Source organism: Moschus berezovskii, chromosome 14 (genome assembly GCF_049115385.1).
Source record: "Moschus berezovskii isolate FMDL1 chromosome 14, NW_MosBer_1.0, whole genome shotgun sequence".
NCBI classification, from domain to species: Eukaryota; Metazoa; Chordata; class Mammalia; order Artiodactyla; family Moschidae; genus Moschus; species Moschus berezovskii.
The window spans coordinates 27688525-27706879 of NC_142473.1; the positions used below are offsets into that span (position 1 = coordinate 27688525).

General features: G+C 46.3%; 1 protein-coding gene across 1 annotated transcript in view; it reads left to right on the plus strand.

Moving 5' to 3' along the window:
• Window positions 1-18355, plus strand: part of NCAM1 (neural cell adhesion molecule 1) — a 362723-nt gene that overhangs the window by 306029 nt on the left and 38339 nt on the right. Inside the window, exons 8-14 of the mRNA XM_055423033.2 lie at window positions 745-887; window positions 11513-11663; window positions 11971-12155; window positions 12692-12788; window positions 13103-13273; window positions 15343-15474; window positions 16802-16816. Of these exons, the coding sequence (XP_055279008.2) occupies window positions 745-887; window positions 11513-11663; window positions 11971-12155; window positions 12692-12788; window positions 13103-13273; window positions 15343-15474; window positions 16802-16816 (894 nt within the window). The remainder of the gene's footprint in view (window positions 1-744; window positions 888-11512; window positions 11664-11970; window positions 12156-12691; window positions 12789-13102; window positions 13274-15342; window positions 15475-16801; window positions 16817-18355) is intronic.

The following is an 18355-nucleotide window of genomic DNA, read 5'->3' on the forward strand; positions in this document are numbered from 1 at the left end:
TGGAAGCTGCCCCTTCTCTATTCCCCTAGAGACGATGTTCAGGATCATATTACATCACATCTAGCGGGGTCCCACGGCTTCCAGGTTGGTTTCTCCACCTTCAGTCTTTCTCCATCTTTAATTTTTCCTAGATTAACCTTCCTCCTACGTAAACGAGCATTCATTCCTCTGACCAGACACCGTGAGGGGGCCTCCAGCAGGCACGGGATAAAATTCAAGCAAGAGTTGTCACCGGACTATCAAGACACTCTCTGCCTGGATCCAGCGCTGTCTCCCACTGCTCTGAGGCACAGACCCATGGACCCTGACACTCTGCTGTCTTCCCCACTCTCTCCTCACACATTCTTGCTTCCTTGCTTTCGTTCACACAGCTTTCCACTCTCGGAATGATTCTGTGTCCACCCTAAGTTCCACCTCCTGAAAATCTCACAACCCAGCCCCGAAGCTGTCTCCTTCTTGAAGACTCAGCCAGGGGCAGGTCCATCCTCTGCTCAGGCCTTTGCACCACTGTGCTCGTTGCTGTCATCACACAGGACGTTGTTGTTACTATTATCACTGTGGTGTTGACACATGCCTGCTCCATTGTCAACTCCTGGGGAATTCAACTCGTTATCTCGTGCAACACCTGGAACAGGGCTTTAGGCTTAATAAATTAATAACCTCGTTGGATAGGTGCATTTATAATTCAAACCTGGAAAGCTAAAATACATCAGGTAAACTCATAGAAATGTTCTCTGTTTTCAGCAAAACCCAAAATCACCTACGTAGAGAACCAGACTGCCATGGAACTAGAGGAACAGGTCACTCTTACCTGTGAAGCCTCGGGAGACCCCATTCCCTCAATCACCTGGAGAACGTCCACCCGAAACATCAGCAGCGAAGAAAAGGTATAACATCACCCAAGAGTTTCAGGGCCATGGAACTCAGAACCGACTCAGGTTGAGTCTGCTCCATGCCCAGTCCTCTTCCATGAACCAGAAATTAGGATGCGGTCACTAGAGGTCACTGCCAGGTTCTGTGGGCCCCCTCCTCCCACCTGCCCTGGCTGTGGCCTATGCGGCATCCCCTTGAGATGGAGGAGGCATAGTTCCTTGCATGGATCTGCAGGGGTGTCTTGTTAGTGGGTGCGGGTAAGTTAGACATCACAGGGAGGACAGAGATAGGGATTCTCCAGCGCACAGGTACGCAGCTGGGGAAGAGCAGGGGGAAGTTGAGATCCTGGTGCACTCGGAGCTATTAGCATCGTCTCAGGAGCGCCCAAGGAAATGTCTCCCAGAATTGACAGGGGTCAGAGTGAGCCTATTAATTCTTTTCCTTGTGGCGTGTATATTCATGCTCTACGTGCACCATATGCACAATAGCTTGGTTGCCTTTGTGTCTGCCTGTATGCTCAGTCACATTTGGGTATCATTTTGTTCTCAAGGCAAAAATAATTAGCAGTTTCTGCATGAGGATGATTATACCAGGTTCTGCAGGATAGTCTCTGAGAACTGAAAAACATTGCAGCAACGTTCCTGGCAAATTTAAATGACTTGTAAGATATAGCTTTCAAGCACATGGATTTATAGGTCACCGGAAAGTTGTCTTTATTACTGACAATATATGAAAATTGAGGTAACCCCATACTGGGCAGCCTTTTGCTATTGAGTGGGCCAAAAGGCAGGAGGAGGAAGAAGCTTGGTTTTAAAGCAACTTAAACCGTCTCATGGCACTTCTCCAATCTCTTTTCATATATCCTGCAGTAATGGGCTTCATTTTAGTTAGCCACAGCTTTGTCACCTATTCAGGAGTAATGGCTGTAGCCTTAAAGAACATTTATAATGGATTGCTGATTGACCAGAATGTCAGAAAATGATAGATCATCACTCTTCTGTCTGCATAAGGAAATCCCTAGAGAGAGTAGACTCAAATAAAGCTAAAAAGAGAGAGTGTGAAATTTCAGAGCCAAATTTGGAATTTGCATTTGAGCAACTGATTTCTCTACTACTAATAGAAGACAAAGCTAAATCAAGAGGAACAGAAATTGCTGTTCCAAAAAAAATCCATTATTTTTTGCAAGTTTTACCTCCAGAGTTGAATTCAGCTTAACCGAAACTCAGCTGAGGAACTGCTAAGTATTTTTGAAACTTGCATATGCTGTTTGATATTGTGAAAACCAACTGAATTAAGTAATGTGGTGTTTACTTAGATACTTTCTTTATCAACATTGGAATTAAACCCTCAGCTCAGATTTTTAGCTCCCATCATGTGTGTTACGTGGACTGAATGTACATCTCAGGGCTCAAACCACAGGGCTGCCGCTTGGAGGATTTTTCTGTATCAAGCTTGAGAGTAGATTTGTCCAGAATGACCCAATGTACATCTCTGACCTAAAGTGAAGGACAGAAATAACATCTACCCCAGATTAATGATGGTTTTAAATTCTATATCTTTTCTAGGAATAGCTCAGCAGCCAAGCTAGACCAGAAAGGTTATTGTGATTTGTGCCTACCTCAGGTCCTTTAATAGGTAGATACTTCTGGCTTGTACCTGTGAATTCATTTTTACAGAATGAGAATAAAAAACCAGTCACTAATACACCCTCATACTTCCTAAATATTAAAACCAAATGTGTCCAGCAGAGACCATCCCAAGCCAAGGAGGCTTTGGGTAATTCAGTTATCAGTGTAGATCATTAGTCTCAGTCTGAGAAAGTATTTAAGCCCAGCTACATAGGTTGTCTTGTGCTTTCTTTTACTATGGACCGCCTTCAAGTGACATTACTGAAACATGAAAGAATCAGTGTCAGAATGGGTCTTCCAAACTGGCCAGTGATGTAACCCCAGATCAGCATATTTGCCTAAATAAAACCCTGTAGAGAAAAGTTGCCATTCCTATTAATTATATATTGACATTGAAACAGCCTGGTAGTCATCTTACACTGAGAGTAGCTAAAAATTTAGAAAACACTAGAGCTGGCCTATTTGTGAGCCAGTTGGACTCCAAATAGTAAATTTTACTTTTATTTGAGAGCCACTCCTCATTGTCTCCTGAGTCTGAAGTTGCATGATAAATAATTAGGTATCAAGATGATTATCAGAGTCGCAGAACTGTCGGAGCAGAGACAAACCATTTTCTTTTGCAAGTCAAGATTATGCACTGAGCAGTGAGAATACAGGTGTGTCTACCGGGAAGGGCAGGAGGGCTCCTGAGAAGTAGATCCATGACCTGCCAGAATCCCAGAAGGTTGGAAGGAAGCCTCCTTTGGAGGTTGTCTCGTGTCACTGCCAGAAAGTCAGTCAGCCCCTGCTTGAAGGGCAACAGTGTCAGTCCTCTGCAGGGCAGGTGGTAGCCCTGATGCTCGAGAGGGCCTGCTACTTCCCAGCCTTCCTGCCCTGCCACTGGGTCACTTGCGTGGGAACTATTAACTAGCCCTCCAGTGTTTCTTTAGTCGGTCCTCTTATCCTGTGACACTTCGGTTATTTTCACTGTTGCTCTTAATGGTTTCCATACCCTTCACCTCTCTGGTTGTCCTGTGCTAGAGAGCTTCCCTCTCAGTCTGCAGCGCCCAGTACAGCAGTCCTCCTAGCTTCTTGCTCCCTTGGTCTGGACACTGACATCATGCAGTCAACATCACATTAGCCCGTCAGCAGTTTTCTCATTCCATTGTCTCCTATTGAGCTTGCGGTCAGCTAAAAGACCCAGCTCGTTTTAGTATGAACTGCATTTAAGCCACATATCCCCTGTCCTGATGCAATTGATTGCTTAACCAATAGTGTAGAATTTTATATTTATTTCTATTAAAAATTGCTTTGTTTGTTGCAACCCAATATTTCTCAATGGGGGTCCGGATGACAGTTTGGAAAGACTTTCTTCACTGAGACTGTCCTGTACATTGTAAGATATTTAGCACCACTGCTCTTTTCCTTTTAAATGTTAGTAACCACCTCTAATCATTCTGATTACCAAAAACATCACATATAGAAACACTCCTTGGCTTGAGAATGACCATTTTAGTCCATCTTGCTGACCAGTCAGGAACGGTTTTCATCAGAACTGTCCTTAGAGGGCTTTGGGTCCATAGCATTTCAGCCAGTGGGGGCTCCCTGTTTCATTTCTATGTGTTAAAAGTAGTGGGGTCTAACAGACAGTGATGACCCAGCCCTTAAGTCCAAGACCCAAGGGCAGGCATTTCAGCCTTCCTCTTGCAACTGCTGTCCAGCATCTGTATTAGCTGTTGCTTCCAACCTTGTATGAATACTTAGTTGAAATATCTTTGTCCAAGTCCTTGATAAAAATATTGACTGGGACAAAATCAAGTACTGAGCCCTTAGAATGCCACCAGGGGTCTGTGGCTCAGGGATAGAGGGCATAACGCCATGGTGCTCTCTAATAATCCTGATGACTTTCTTGGGAGGCTCAATGCTTCCTTTAATAAAGTTAGTGACAGTAGACACTGATTAACTAGAGCGTTCTCTTTTGCTTCACTGCTTAGTTGAGTCTAGTATTTATCCTTTTTAAGAGGAGGGAGAGCAAAAGCTTTCAACCATGGAGTTGTGGTGACTTTCTAATGGAATACTGATGTTCTTCATTTAAAAAAGATGAGAAAAAAAGTACAATGAGCCCAAAAGTCAAATCATATCTTTGACAGTGTCTAGCTTTAGTTCAAGCACTCATTTCAGATTGATTATAATCAATCTGTTAGGCTTTAGTTAGTTGAGTTGGTTTCACTCAACAACTGATAATAGCTAGGCTAGGTTGGGTCACTTAAGATCATTAGGGGAGATCATCTGTCTGAAAGTTAATCCATTTCTTAGTGGTCACTAATATGTTGGCCAAAATTTGTGAACAGTGTGATGGGTCAGTTTGATCTCTGTCTATGGAGGTCATTGTGATACCAAGAAAGCTTGTGCATCCACATCATTTTATTACTCATCCTATTCAGACTCATTTTTTAAATTGCCAAGTATTTTAAAGACTCGCAGTAAGTGACACTAAATTCCAGGTACTATTTACTTACTGAGTGAGGCCCCTAGATGGTGATTTGCATACTCTCTCCGTTGCCTGCTCATTTGAACATCTCTAGGCCTTTGAAGAGACTGAGAACGAAAGGCTAGTAAAACCTTAATGTCTAAGGAGAAGGATAGACACAGAGTGTTGAGATCAGAAGAGACAGAAATAAGTAAAAGGCATTTCGTGAACCTTGTATCTTGAGTTGACAGAGTATCCTACAAAAGAGAGAAACTTTTTGAAATTCTGGACTCCTTGGAGACTGAAGTTTCTTTTCATCAGGAAGAACTCCTCATTCAGTACAAATCAGGTGCTTACTCTTAAACGCAGGGTAAGGTGCCTGCATTGAGCAGTTAGTCTATTTTATCTAGGATGTGGACAGAAGTCTAACAGGGAAAACCTGGGATAAGTGTCTATCGCTCCACTTTAGTTTGAATGCATATTCCTACAGACTTGTGTGTAACATCATGAAACACACAGTGTTAAAAAGCACCTAGAACTTTTTTGAAATTTTTGAATAGCTAATCATATTCTAATTTGTAAGAGTGTATATTTGCTTATCAGGTTATCTTAAAGTGTGCTACATGCCTTCACCAAATTATCACGGTCAGGGTGATCCTCTTTGTTCTCTCACTGGCCCTGTTCGTCAGGACCTGGACTGATGTCCTTACCAATTCCTCTTTCAGGAGGTGTGCTTGAGCCACTTCCTGAACCACCTCTGCTTTTCCCAACTAGGGTTACCAGATATTTTTTTTAAGTATAAGTGTGTCCCAGGTAAATGCTGCATGGGGATCTTCTTTGGCTAGATGTTTTAAATTGTAAACACTACACTAAAAATTAAAAAATTAGCCTTTGTTCATCTGAAATTCTGATCTAAGAAAAAAAAAAAAAGATTTATTATCCCACCAGGCACACAGGTGGAAGTTCAGGCTACTGGAAGCATTGTGTTACTAGCATCCACTTATTCTAAAAGCCACAAAACCACAATGAGTTGAGAGAGACGCAGGAAGAATCTGATCTGAAAAGCAAACAACTCATATGATGGAGGCCCTGCAACCAGTCTTGATTTGTGCAGCCCTGGCATGTGACACACAAGCTTCTAAGTGATGTGGATACGGCAGCCACGTGTGACGTGTCTGCCTGCTGTTGCCCTGGTCCAGGCGTGTTCCTGTTTCTCGCTTCCCTCTTCACTTCACCAACCTGTGACATAATCCACATCCCTCATTTCTCGTGAAAACTCCTTGCATTTAGTAGCCTCTCCTTGCATTTAGTAGCCTCTTACTAAATGTTTGCTAACTCATTCGCATTCCTGGGATTGCATTGCTGTGTCTCTCGTGTCTTTTGTATCCTTTTTCCATCTGAACCTCAGGGACGGTCAGGCAGTCAACGACATCAGGTATGATGTTTTTGACTCCCATCATGAAATCAGAAAAGCTGTAAGCAGAGTAGATTCCCCAGTGCTGGATAAATAAAAAAATCTCAATGTGGGTAGGAAAATACCCAAAGGCCCCTGTGTTCCTGGGTTGGCTCACTCCTTTGTGAATGCCATGTTTGATGAAGATGCTTAAACCAGCATGTCATCCCTCTGCCTTTAAGAATCAACTGGAACCTACCACAGCACTCAGAGTTCAGTATCCTCAAAGCATCCTGCCCTGTAGTCTTAAGGGCATTCTTCTCATTCTTAATATACCCCCTCTGTTCTTTTCTTCATTCCTTTTTTTTTAATACAAATTTAATTTTAATAGTATGCATGCAGAGTTGCAAAATGCATGAGCACAAAGTAATATATGTGTGATAAGCTGTCCCATCAAATCCAAAGGAGGAAACCTCCTCTCTAAGTTTCTCTGTATTGTGTGGTTGGAGCGAGCAGTGTCACCTACTAGCATGAGGAATATTCAAGGTATTTGGGAATAGGAGCAGTCTAATATGTCAGCTGGTAGCCATATGTATGTCTTCCAAAGATTAGGAGAGGCTTTACCTGTGAATTGTACTCCTTAATGTGCATAAGGGGGGCAGCAAAGCTAAGCATAAGCTGAATTCTAAGTTAAATTGGGTCGTGAACACACCATGGAAAGTGGGCCTTGGAAAAAGCTCTGCATTGGAAAGAAACTGCATGTGCACGGAATGCAGTGGGAAACATTGATCCTCTAAAGCAACATATTGTGAAATTTTACTGCTTTCTTGTTGTGTTTTATATCTTGTTCTCTCCAGGCTTCGTGGACTCGACCAGAGAAGCAAGAGGTATAGCTTACCTGACCACTAGTCAGTCTTTAGTTTTGCAAGCGCTACAGTTTAACTCACCATTGCAGTTTAATAACCAGCCATGCTAAAACTAACTAGTAATGTAGTTTAATTACAGAATAGGTCCATAGTGGTAGACATTACTTAGCAAGAGTGTCATTGCAGGATGAGCAAGCAAGGTGTGTTGGGAGTGGATGAACAAATCTTTATTATTTCCTAAGACTGGATCTTATTCTCTTGCTGGTGCTGATAACAATCACATCCAGGTAATTATACTCAGAGAAATAAATGGCCCCAATTCCCAGGCCAGGCATTTTGAAATGATGAAATTTTTTGACTCTCACCTGGTTGATGTGGCTTTGGATCATAAAGTCACAGAGTTTAGTGATCTAAAAACCCACTCAGCCCTTACCTTTCCAGCTCAACTCATCTTGTTGCTCGCTTATTTTATCATGATTGGTCTTGGTAAATTACCACATCACATTTCATCTCGAAGCAATGCAAATGACATCTCTCATTGATTTTCCCAAATTGCTAAACACATCTATGTTACTTTTATAGAGCATTAAATTTATGAGATTAGAATGATGTGTCATAAATGGTTCTGTGTGTATGTGTGTGTTTTAAGTCAGTAGCATATTTCGCCTTTGAAATTTCTCTACTTGCTTCCATTTGGGTAATGTGGGACTTAGTTTGAAAACTAAGGTTAAATATTAATCTTTAGATTGTAATTGCTACGCATCCAAGACCCTACTTAGGATTATGTCTGCTATTCTTGACCTGATTTGTGTGATTAAGTGACAGAATTGAAATCAAAACCAGTATGCTTTAGATGAAGTTCAAAAATCTAATCTCTAAAATATAAAGGAACCTTTTCTCTAGATGGAACTTAGATATTGTGTAATACTATAAATGTAGAATATGGCAATCCTGTGGACAATATTTTAATTGGGTAAACCCATCCCCCTAGTCTTTCAGAAGTGATAATTATTCAGAACATATAACTCATGTGTTCAGGTCATGGCTATAAATATTTAATGTCGTTTAATATTTAAAAGTTGACTGCCTGTCCCCAGGCACTGACGGTAGTTTCTGCAGCCTGCTGTCGTCGGATCTAGTTTATTATAAGCTCCCTTTGCATCATCCCTTCCTCCACAGCGTAGGGGCTGTAGTTAGGTGCACAGGCTCACTGAAACACTTTCTTCCTGCAGCCCAGGATGCTGTCACAGACTGGGTGCGTTATTGCCCAGAAGTCACGGGCTCATTAGGATTGAGGATGGGAGAAAAGAAGGGTTAATTATCAGCCACTCCTGAACCACTTCCCCTCTCATTCCATTTGGCCTTGCGCATCTTCCCCTGTCATTCAGATTTAGACCCAGCTAGAGGAAAAGCTGAGATTTATCAGGGAGCATTAAGGAGATGTTGAGAGGATTGCTATTAGTAGTGGAAGTAATTGGTTTACTCCCAGGAAAGCGGACACCTCACTCCGTTTTGCCGAAGTGTCCTTATCTTAAGTTATCTCGCTCTGGACATAATTGACTTTCAAGTGAGTTCTGCCCCCCGGGGCTCAGAAGTTCCATTCCCTTCTATTTGTCTCAGTCAGGAATGAAGACCACGAATCCAGATGAGCTCAAAAGAAGGTTTGAGTTGTGGCCAGTTTCACTCAGTAAGCTCTGGAAAGCCTTAGGTCTTCTCCCACAAGAAGAGAGACAAAAATGTTTTGATGAGAAGAGCAATTATAATTGCCCTTCATGCTTTTTTTGCAAAACAGGGTCTCTTTGCCATAATGATCTTTTCGTTCATGCCCAGTTTATCTGCTTCCTTCTTGAATCTGGACCATCAGCCTGCATGACGTCTGGTCGAGATGGCTTGGAGGGGGTGCTGTCTGACTCTGATCTGGTGCTAGAGTAAATCATTTCAGAGGGAAATAGTCCAATCACCCTGGAGTCTGTCTGTGCCCCTCAGAGGGAAGAACTGGGCATCTGGCAAGTAATCCTGTCATTAATCCTGTCTTGAGCCACCGAAAAACTACAGTTCCCTATGGAAGGCCGCCTACTGCTCTGTTGATATCATTCAATGAGAAAATTTTCCAGAGAGAAATTTAGACAAACAGACCTGAGAGAAGGGGGAAAAAATAGGACTGTCAGTGCTGTCATTTCTCTCTGACCACTTTCTAGATTATTCTGAGTAAAAACTGCTCATGTCCCCCTTTGGGCTTGCTTGTTGATGTCCTTCTCTTACCTACATGACTTTCTTTGCATCTTCTGCTGCTACATCCTTCCTTATGGAAATGTTCTCTTGACTTCTGAAAGGTTCCGGTCAGTTTTCCTTGTTTGTGGTGGTGGCCCCAAGGACAAGTCCTGGGTATGTGACAAAAAATTACAGAGTTCAGCTTCTGGCTGGCGTCACTGTTGGCTGAACCTGTGTTCTCACTCTTCTGTCTTTTGGGGAAATAGGAATGATGAGCAGGTCAGGTCAGCCCTTACAGATGCTGCAGGGATGATCTCACACTCCAGATGCCACAAGTTTAGGTGATGGGTCAAGATTTTATTTGGCACATGAAAATCACCACTGCTGTGGACCCTGTCAGCCCACTTGAAAAGGGTTTTCAGGAGTCAGTATCTTCAACAGACCAGATGTCTCAGATTTTCTAGGCAAGTCCTCTACCCCAGCCCATTTCAGCTCACATTCATGTGCATATCCTCTGGGGTGCACCTTCTCAACCAATCAGCCTCTCAGCTTCTCCTGGGGGTAGAGAGCCAAGGCCTCTGGGCATTTCTGTCAGAGAGGGGTGGCCCTCGCTGCAGCAGGTGGTGATGGCTTTGCTCAGCTCTTCTGTCTCCTTGCCGGCAGTTGTGTTCCAGCTTCTGGATGTGAAATGCGATAGGGCTTAAATGACTGAAATAGACTAGCTCTACCAGGGATGCTAGGTTTCCCTGTTGGCTCAGACAGTAAAGAATCCGCCTGCAATGCAAGAGACCTGGGTTCTATCCCTGGGTTGGGAAGATCCCCTGGAGGAGGGCATGGCAACCCACTCCAGTGTTCTTGCCTGGAGAATCTTCATGGACAGAGGAGCCTGGTGGGCTATAGTCCATAGGGTTACAAAGAATCGGACATGACTGATCGGCTAGATACCAGGGATGACAGAGGGACTTCTGGTGGTAGATCTGAGGCTGCAGTTAAGGCCAATGGTGTCTTGCTTTTGAACTCCCCAAACTGGACTGCTTTATGATATTTCAGTACTGGATTTCGGGCTTCCAAACCGGCAGCTCAAAGGAACCTGAAGGCAGGTATTCTCTGGTTCTTTAAAAGCACGACCTCATGAGATGGCAGATGCTATAGGCAGAGCACTCATGCCCCTGTCTATGGAATACCATGCAGTGGACATAAAAGTATGGCCCAGCCCATGAGAAGCTAGACTCCTTCTTCAGATGACCCCCTTTCTTGAGGATCTGAACTCAGACCACATGCCCAGACTCTTCCTAGGCCAGCAACCATTTTACTTAAGAGTGTAAAGGGAAATCCCTAGGAAATATTCCAGTACCCATTGCCCAGGGCTCATATGCTGACTGCCTGTTTGACCATTTCTTGTAATTCCAAAGACTCAGGAAGACAGTTCTAGTGTCAAGGGCTAAAACATGGTGATTGTGGTGTCTAGGATCCTAAATATGCCTGGGAATCTCTGTATCACCATCCCAGGAAAGGGGACCCAGTTCCCCTCACTACCAGCATGACCGCTCCTAAGCTCTGGATTGTTAGACTTTTTTGGAATGAAACTGTTTTAGTTTTAAGCATTCAGGAAATGAGGCATCTTCAGAAAGATGACTTTCTTGTATCATTTCTTTCATTTGGTGCATTTGGATTTCCCATTATGTGTGCACACACCAGGGAACAGGCAGATAGGCGGGAAGGAAAGGACGGGAGTGCAGGTTTTCCAGAACCTCGTGAGGTGAGGCTATTGCAGCTTCAATGTCTGCTGGCCAGGCTTGGCTTCCATGTCAAATATGCGAAGCCAAGCTGTCTGGGGGCCTCAGTTGTCCTTCCCAAGCCACTCTTGGCACACAGTAGGCTGCTTGGATAAACTGAGGCCCATTTTTCTGTTTGGGATGCACCCAAGTTCCCATGGTGCTCCCTGGAGCTGCGCTGCCATGAGTTGGTACCTAAAGCAAGAACTACATGTTGGCACAGGGAGGGGAAAGCTGTGAGCCAGGTCGTGGGCAGTGATGCCTGGTCTCAGCCCCGCCCACCTCAGACCCTGACACCGCCCCTCCCCTCCCGGCAGACCCAAGACGGACACATGGTGGTGCGCAGCCACGCCCGCGTGTCGTCCCTGACCCTGAAGAGCATCCAGTACACCGACGCCGGGGAGTACGTCTGCACTGCCAGCAACACCATCGGCCAGGACTCGCAGTCCATGTACCTCGAAGTGCAATGTGAGGAGAACGGCGGGAGGACGCGGGGCAGGGAGGGCTGCACAGGATCGGGGTGACGGACCTGTCCCGCGGCAGTAGGCCCTAGGTCATCCCAAAGCTGTGTCCCCAAGGGACCCCCACACACACCATCCTCAGACTTACAGGTCTGCGTGTCTTCCCACGCAGCTCATGGGGAAAGCCCCGATCCCCGCTTTCCCCCGCGTCAGATCGGCTTCAAGGCTCTCCAGTCATCCCAGGGCTGGGAGCCAGAGTGTGGGGGACTCCGCGATCACGGCGGTCTTTCTGGAGCCGCTGTCCTTCTTTGCAGATGCCCCCAAGCTGCAGGGCCCTGTAGCTGTGTACACTTGGGAGGGGAACCAGGTGAACATCACCTGCGAGGTGTTTGCCTACCCCAGTGCCACTATCTCGTGGTTCCGAGACGGTCAGCTGCTGCCCAGCTCCAACTACAGCAACATCAAGATCTACAACACCCCATCGGCCAGCTACCTGGAGGTGAGGCGGTGTGGGGGCGGGGGCGGGGCAGGAGGCGTGGTCTGACTGTGCACAGGCTTCTGGGTGCAGCTGACATCCTCTCCCTAGCTTCTCTGACTGGTTCTGGGCAATGGAGCCATTGGTCAGGGAAGAAAGCCAGCCTCAGCCTGCCCCTGGCTCTCGAGGAGCCAGATCAGGGCCTGGAGGGGAGCAGAGTGTTCCTTCCCCATGAGACCCCTTTCTGTTTCTCTTTTTATTGAACTATAGTTGATTTGCAATGTTGTGCCCATCTCTGCTGTTCAGCATCACGCCTCAGTTATACACAGAGATGCATCCTTCTTTATCATTGTCTTTCCCATTATAGTTTATCCCAGGAAATTGGATGTTGTTCCCTGTGCTATACCTTGTCGTTTACCCATTCGGTATGTAATAGTTTGCATCTACCAACTGTATGAGCTGGAGCTTTACTGAGTCTATTCTTAGTTCAGTAAATAAGGATCTGAGGTTGTGGCCATTCCGTGGGACACTTGTAACCCAAGAGCTCCTTCTCTCTAAAGGTGACCCCAGACTCTGAAAATGATTTTGGAAACTACAACTGTACCGCAGTGAACCGCATCGGACAGGAGTCTTTGGAATTCATCCTTGTCCAAGCAGGTGAGTGCCCCTTCCAGCTATACCACCCTCACCCTGGCTGGTCCATTTCATGACCTTCTGTGATGACAGAAAGTGGGAAGAAGGGGGAGTAAGGATCAGCAACTAAAGGGTAAGGAGGCTGAGAGCTAAGGGGGCTTAAGGATCTGGACGTGGGGTACGTTGGGAGGGAGTTATATGCTGGGGTGTACCAGGAAGACAGAATACAGATGACAAGATTTGCAAGAGTTAAATAAGAGAATCATGTTTCATGATTGGAAGTTATGTCCTGGGCCAAATCCAGCTGACCTGGGTCTCCATCTGTGTCCTCCCCACAGACACCCCATCCTCACCGTCCATCGACCAGGTGGAGCCATACTCTAGCACAGCGCAGGTGCAATTTGATGAGCCAGAAGCCACAGGCGGAGTGCCCATCCTCAAATACAAAGCTGAGTGGAGAGCGATGGGCGAGGAGGTGTGGCACTCCAAGTGGTATGATGCCAAGGAAGGTAAGCTGCAGAGTCGGGATTTACTTGAGAATGATGTCTCTGGGCACACACACACGCACCCCTTGAGTTCACCAGATCCTGGCTTCTGACGTGACACCCCCCGACTGGGGAAAGCCAGATGCCACCGCCTGCCATCCCGCTGATGTCCCGGTGCTGCAGGACCGTCACTGGCCCCCTGCCTTAGGCTGTGGTCATGTCTCATATGGGGCTATTGGCCTTCTGCCACCCTGGCACTTCAGAACCTGGTTCTCGTGACGGTGCCAGGACGGATGAGGCCGGCTCAGCTGCATTCCAAGCAGAAGCCGTGCTTAAGTGCTGAGCACAGCCCAGAGGAGTCCTGTGTGCCCTGCTTTGCATATTGGGTTCCATGCTTCAGGTTCTCTGCTGTCACCCATCCAGTATATTGGGTATATATACCCATCCTTGGGTATATTCAAGGATTGCCATATAATTATGACATTAACCTAATAAGCAGAGCCAGAGAGACAGCCCTTTTAAATCAGTTCTATGATATATTTCCAAAGATTTGAAAAATGACCCTTGGATGACTGCAGTTTGAAGTTTCTGAGCTCAGCTCATCTTGCCCTGAGGATTGAATGTGTTTACGTCTGACTCTCCCTTTGAGGTTTAATTGGAATAACTCAGTGAAGTAAGTTTTGTTTCCGTGGAAATTGTTAATCCCAGAAATGAGGGTAGAGCTGAGAGTGGATTGGATTAGGTTGCAGTGTCACAGCAATTCAGAGACATCTTCCAACTCAGTTTTACTAAGAATTCATCCTTCCAGGAAGCTCCCATCACTCCAGCTTTGGGGAGAGCTAAGAGGACTTTCTGTGTAATCAGGATTAGAACTAGAAGAAAATCATCCTTCACCTCCCTGACATCCCCCTGAAACCTCATACCGACTTTGTGGCAGGTTAACCCCATGTCCAACAGACTTTTTGTTTCCTAGTTAACTTTTTAAATGTAGTAATATATATATATATAAACAACATGAGCTTCCCAGCTGGCACTAGTGGTAAAGAATCCACCTGCCAATGCAAGAGACATAAAAGACTTGGGTTCGATCCCTGGATCAGAAAGATCCTGTGGAAGAGGAAATGGCAACCCACTCCAGTATTCTCGCCTGGAGAATCCCATGGACCCAGGAGCTTGGTGGGCTGCAGTCAGTGGGGTCGCACAATTCGGACATGACTGAGTGAACACCATATTTAACATAAGAATTATTATTTTAACCATTTTTTAGTGTCCACCATTCAGTGGCATTAAATCGTTATGCGGTCACCACTGTCCATCTCCAGAACTGTTTCGTCCTACAGTCAATACCCATCAAATAACAACTCCCCATTCCCTCCTGCCCCAGCCCCTGGCAGCCACCCTTCTACTTTCTATAGAGTTGACTCTTGTCATTGTTTAGTCTCCGAATCATGTCTGAATCTTTTGCAACCCCATGGACTGTAGCCCGCCAGGCCTCTCCGTCCATGGGATTTCCCAGGCAAGAATACTGGAGTGAGTTGCCATTTCCTCCTCCAGGGATCAGACCTGCATCTCCTGCTTCTCCTCCATTGGCAAACGATTCTTTACCACTGAGTCACCACAGAAGCCCATAGTCGATTATTAGTAGTCTCTATATAGTTGATTTTCTAGGTCCTTCATATAAGTGGAATAACCCAGCATTTGTCCTTTTGTATCTGTCCTATCTCAGTTGGTGTGATGTCCTCAAGGTTCATCCCTGTTGTAGTGTGTCGGAATGTCATACCTTTTTAAAACTGGACAATATTCCATTGTATGGAAGACCACGTTCTGTTTATGCATTCATCTGTTGGAGGACATTTGGGTTGTTTCCACAGTTCGGCTGTTGTAAACAAGATGGCTGTGAACGTTTGTACGAATATCTATTCCAGTCCCTGCTTTCAGTCCTGTGGTACATATATCCATCCAGAACTGGAACTGCTGGATTGAATTCTACCTTTAATCGCAGAGGGATTTGCTGTACTGTTTTCCACAGCAGCTGCACTATTTCACCAGTAGGCTTTCCCCAGTTTGTGACCCTTTACGTGTTCTCACAACAGCCAGCATGGAGGGCATCGTCACCATCGTGGGCCTCAAGCCTGAGACGACGTACGCAGTCCGGCTGGCGGCCCTCAACGGCAAGGGCCTGGGCGAGATCAGCGCCGCCTCCGAGTTCAAGACACAGCCAGTCCGTAAGTACAGCCCGCTGCCCGGCTCGTCCGCTTGGGGTGGGGGGGACCCGTCCCGTGTTCAGATGACAGCTTTTTGTCTTTGCAGGTCCCTCTGCTCACAGTGGCCCCACCTCCTAGTTCTCTGGCCCTCAGCGGTGGCCAGTACCACTTGTTTTGTCCTCAGTTTCTCAAAGGGCTTGGTGACACAGTCTAATAGCTGGCCCAGCTTGTTAGAGTAGCAGCCGGGGCAAAAAACCACACACGCATGTTGTTAGAGGCACCAAGGAGGCTCAGGGCAGCATGGTGGTGACAGATTTTAGAGATTTGCTTTTCGTCACAAGGGCCCCAGGGGCTTCCCAGGTGGCTCAGTGGTAGAGAATTCACCTGCCAGTGCAAGAAGACTTGGGTTCAATCCTTGGGTCAGGAAGATCCCCTGGAGAAAGGAATGGCAACCCACTCCAGTACTCTTGCCTGGGAAATCCCATAGACAAAGGAGCCTGGCAGGCTCCACAGGGTTGCAAAGAGTCAGACACCACTGAGCATCTGAGCGCACACCCATGCACACACTCACACTCACACGGGCTCTAAGCACCTGGTGACTTGAAGGAAGGCAGTAAAGGCAGTGAGGTTCCATAATTAGTTGTGGGGTTTTAATGAAGCAGAGATATCCAGTTACAGGGAAACAGCCTGCTGTAGGATAAATGAGCAGGAGCAAAACCCCAACAAAATAAAGAGGGAAGAAATGGCCTCTGTCGTTCCTACCCCACCTCCTTTTCGGGAGCACTGTTAGGGTCTCCTTGGTCACGGCCTCTTTCAGGAGTCCCTTCTTCCTGATCCCATTCAGGGTTGCAGTTCTGTTTTCCTCCATTGCTCCCTCTTTCCTTAAGCCAAGCCTGCCATACTTTTCCCTCCCTTCCCACACATAGCCAAGCTCTGGGTGAGCCCTAGTCTAGTTCAGTCCCTCCACAGATGGAGTTCCTCCCCAGGGAGGATGGTGAGTCCATCCAGGTGAGTGCTGTAGCAAGACTCCCCCAGTGGTCACAGAGCTCCCTGGGCCCCTCTCTGACTCCTGGGATCAAAAGGCATATAGGAGAATCCTCTGCTTTCTTCCCTATGGGGTCAGGGGCCTGCAGAGTGATCCCCCTGCCTCTTCGCAGAAGTAGAGAGCCTGTCTCATCTTCCTCCTACAGGAATTGCTTCTCTCTGGATTTGAAGTAATTTGATAATTTGCATTTCCAGCTCCGTGTGTTCTGCAGATCCTATTCATTTCTTTTACATCTTATTTTTTTTTCTTGGGTCTGTCTCTTGTCTTTTCTTTTCGTCTGTGTTCCATCCATGGGATATGCAGATAGCCCTCTTCCACGTAAGTGCCTCTTCATACCTCATTACCTGTTTCTAGAGTGTTAACATCTGCTAGTTCTAGTTTTTTAATTTAGTTCCAGTCCCTTTTGTCCCCTAGAGGCTGAAGTAGATGATGCCGTCCGGGCCCTAACCACACTGATCTTAGTCTAGCTGTGCTCTTGTTAACGTCTGTAGGTTACTCCAAGAGGCTAACACTCGTCCTGTTTTAGAGCATGCAAATTTTTTGTCTTTTGAAATTGTTTATTTATTAATTTCTGTGTGTGACGATTACCTTGTGGCAACATTTTGCTGAGCCAAGCGCGGTGGAGGTCTGCAAAGGGCCTCTGAATAAGGATATGGCATCATCTCACCATTAGCTGGGATGCCAGAAAAGTAACCACAGCCTCTCCAGGCTCTTTTCAGAATCCCTTCATGGGCACGAGAACCCCGAAGGCTTTTCACATTTGCTTTTAGGAGGTGAAAGAACTGAGCTCATTGCACCTCCCCTTTCTGTCTGGCAGGTAGTAGCTGAAAGGCTCTAGGAGCATGGGTGGGAGATCCCACGCAGCATGAATGGGTTTTCTTCACAGGTACCTCCTGCAGGGGAGTTAAGCCCCCAGTTTAACTGGTGAACTCTGTTCTTTAGCACTAGGTTACTTGCATCATGTATTTCCATGTTTGGGAAAATCCACCTGCATTACAGGAGACCCAGGTTCAATCCCTGGGTTGGGAAGATCCCCTGGAGAAGGGATAGGCTACCCACTCCAGTATTCGTGCCTGGAGAATCCCATGGACAGGGGAGCCTGGTGGGCTGCAGTCCACGGGGTTGCACAGAGTCGGACATGACTGAGAGACTTAGCATGCACACACACAGTCAGCTACTTGGTAGCAGTACTGCCAAGAACGAAGAAAGGGGGTGATTCTCCCCAAAAAGGGCATCCTAATTTTGTAAGCTATAAGTAGTGGACCTGGAAGCAGGAGTAACAGGAGCATCCCTGCTGCTCCAGGAGCAGAACTGTAGTCCTGTCTCTACCTGTATAGATGTCCCCTGGCTTCACGTCCACAGAGGCTCTGCTTCTTCCCAGGATGAGCTCAGAAGGGTGGAGGGAAGTCTTCAACAGCACATTCTTTTCATGAAACCCTCCTAGCTCCTGAAAGGCACTCAGGGAAGCTTATCTTTTTGAAATTTATTCAGAAATATTGCAGCACCAGCAGAAACTAAGTAGCTCAGTGTAGGCATTCTGAGATATTGAACAAGGGCTAAATCTATTTTCTCAGCAGAGTTGGTTCCTGAATGAACCAGTTCTGGAAGGAGTCAGAGAGAGTGGAGGGGGGATGGAGTTGTCAGTGAGGACTGACAGCCGTCTGCTCTGGGCCGACAGCTCAGCTCTGCCCTCAGAGCATCCAGAGGTGCAAGGGCACCTTCCTGCTGGATCTTTAACCCAGTCTTCAGGTGCCCACTCCTCTGGATTTTATCCATAAATAGAGGCTGGCTTAGTAACATCACAGAGAGGCAAGACCTCCTTCTCAGTGTCTACCCAGTAACTGGGGTTTGAGTACT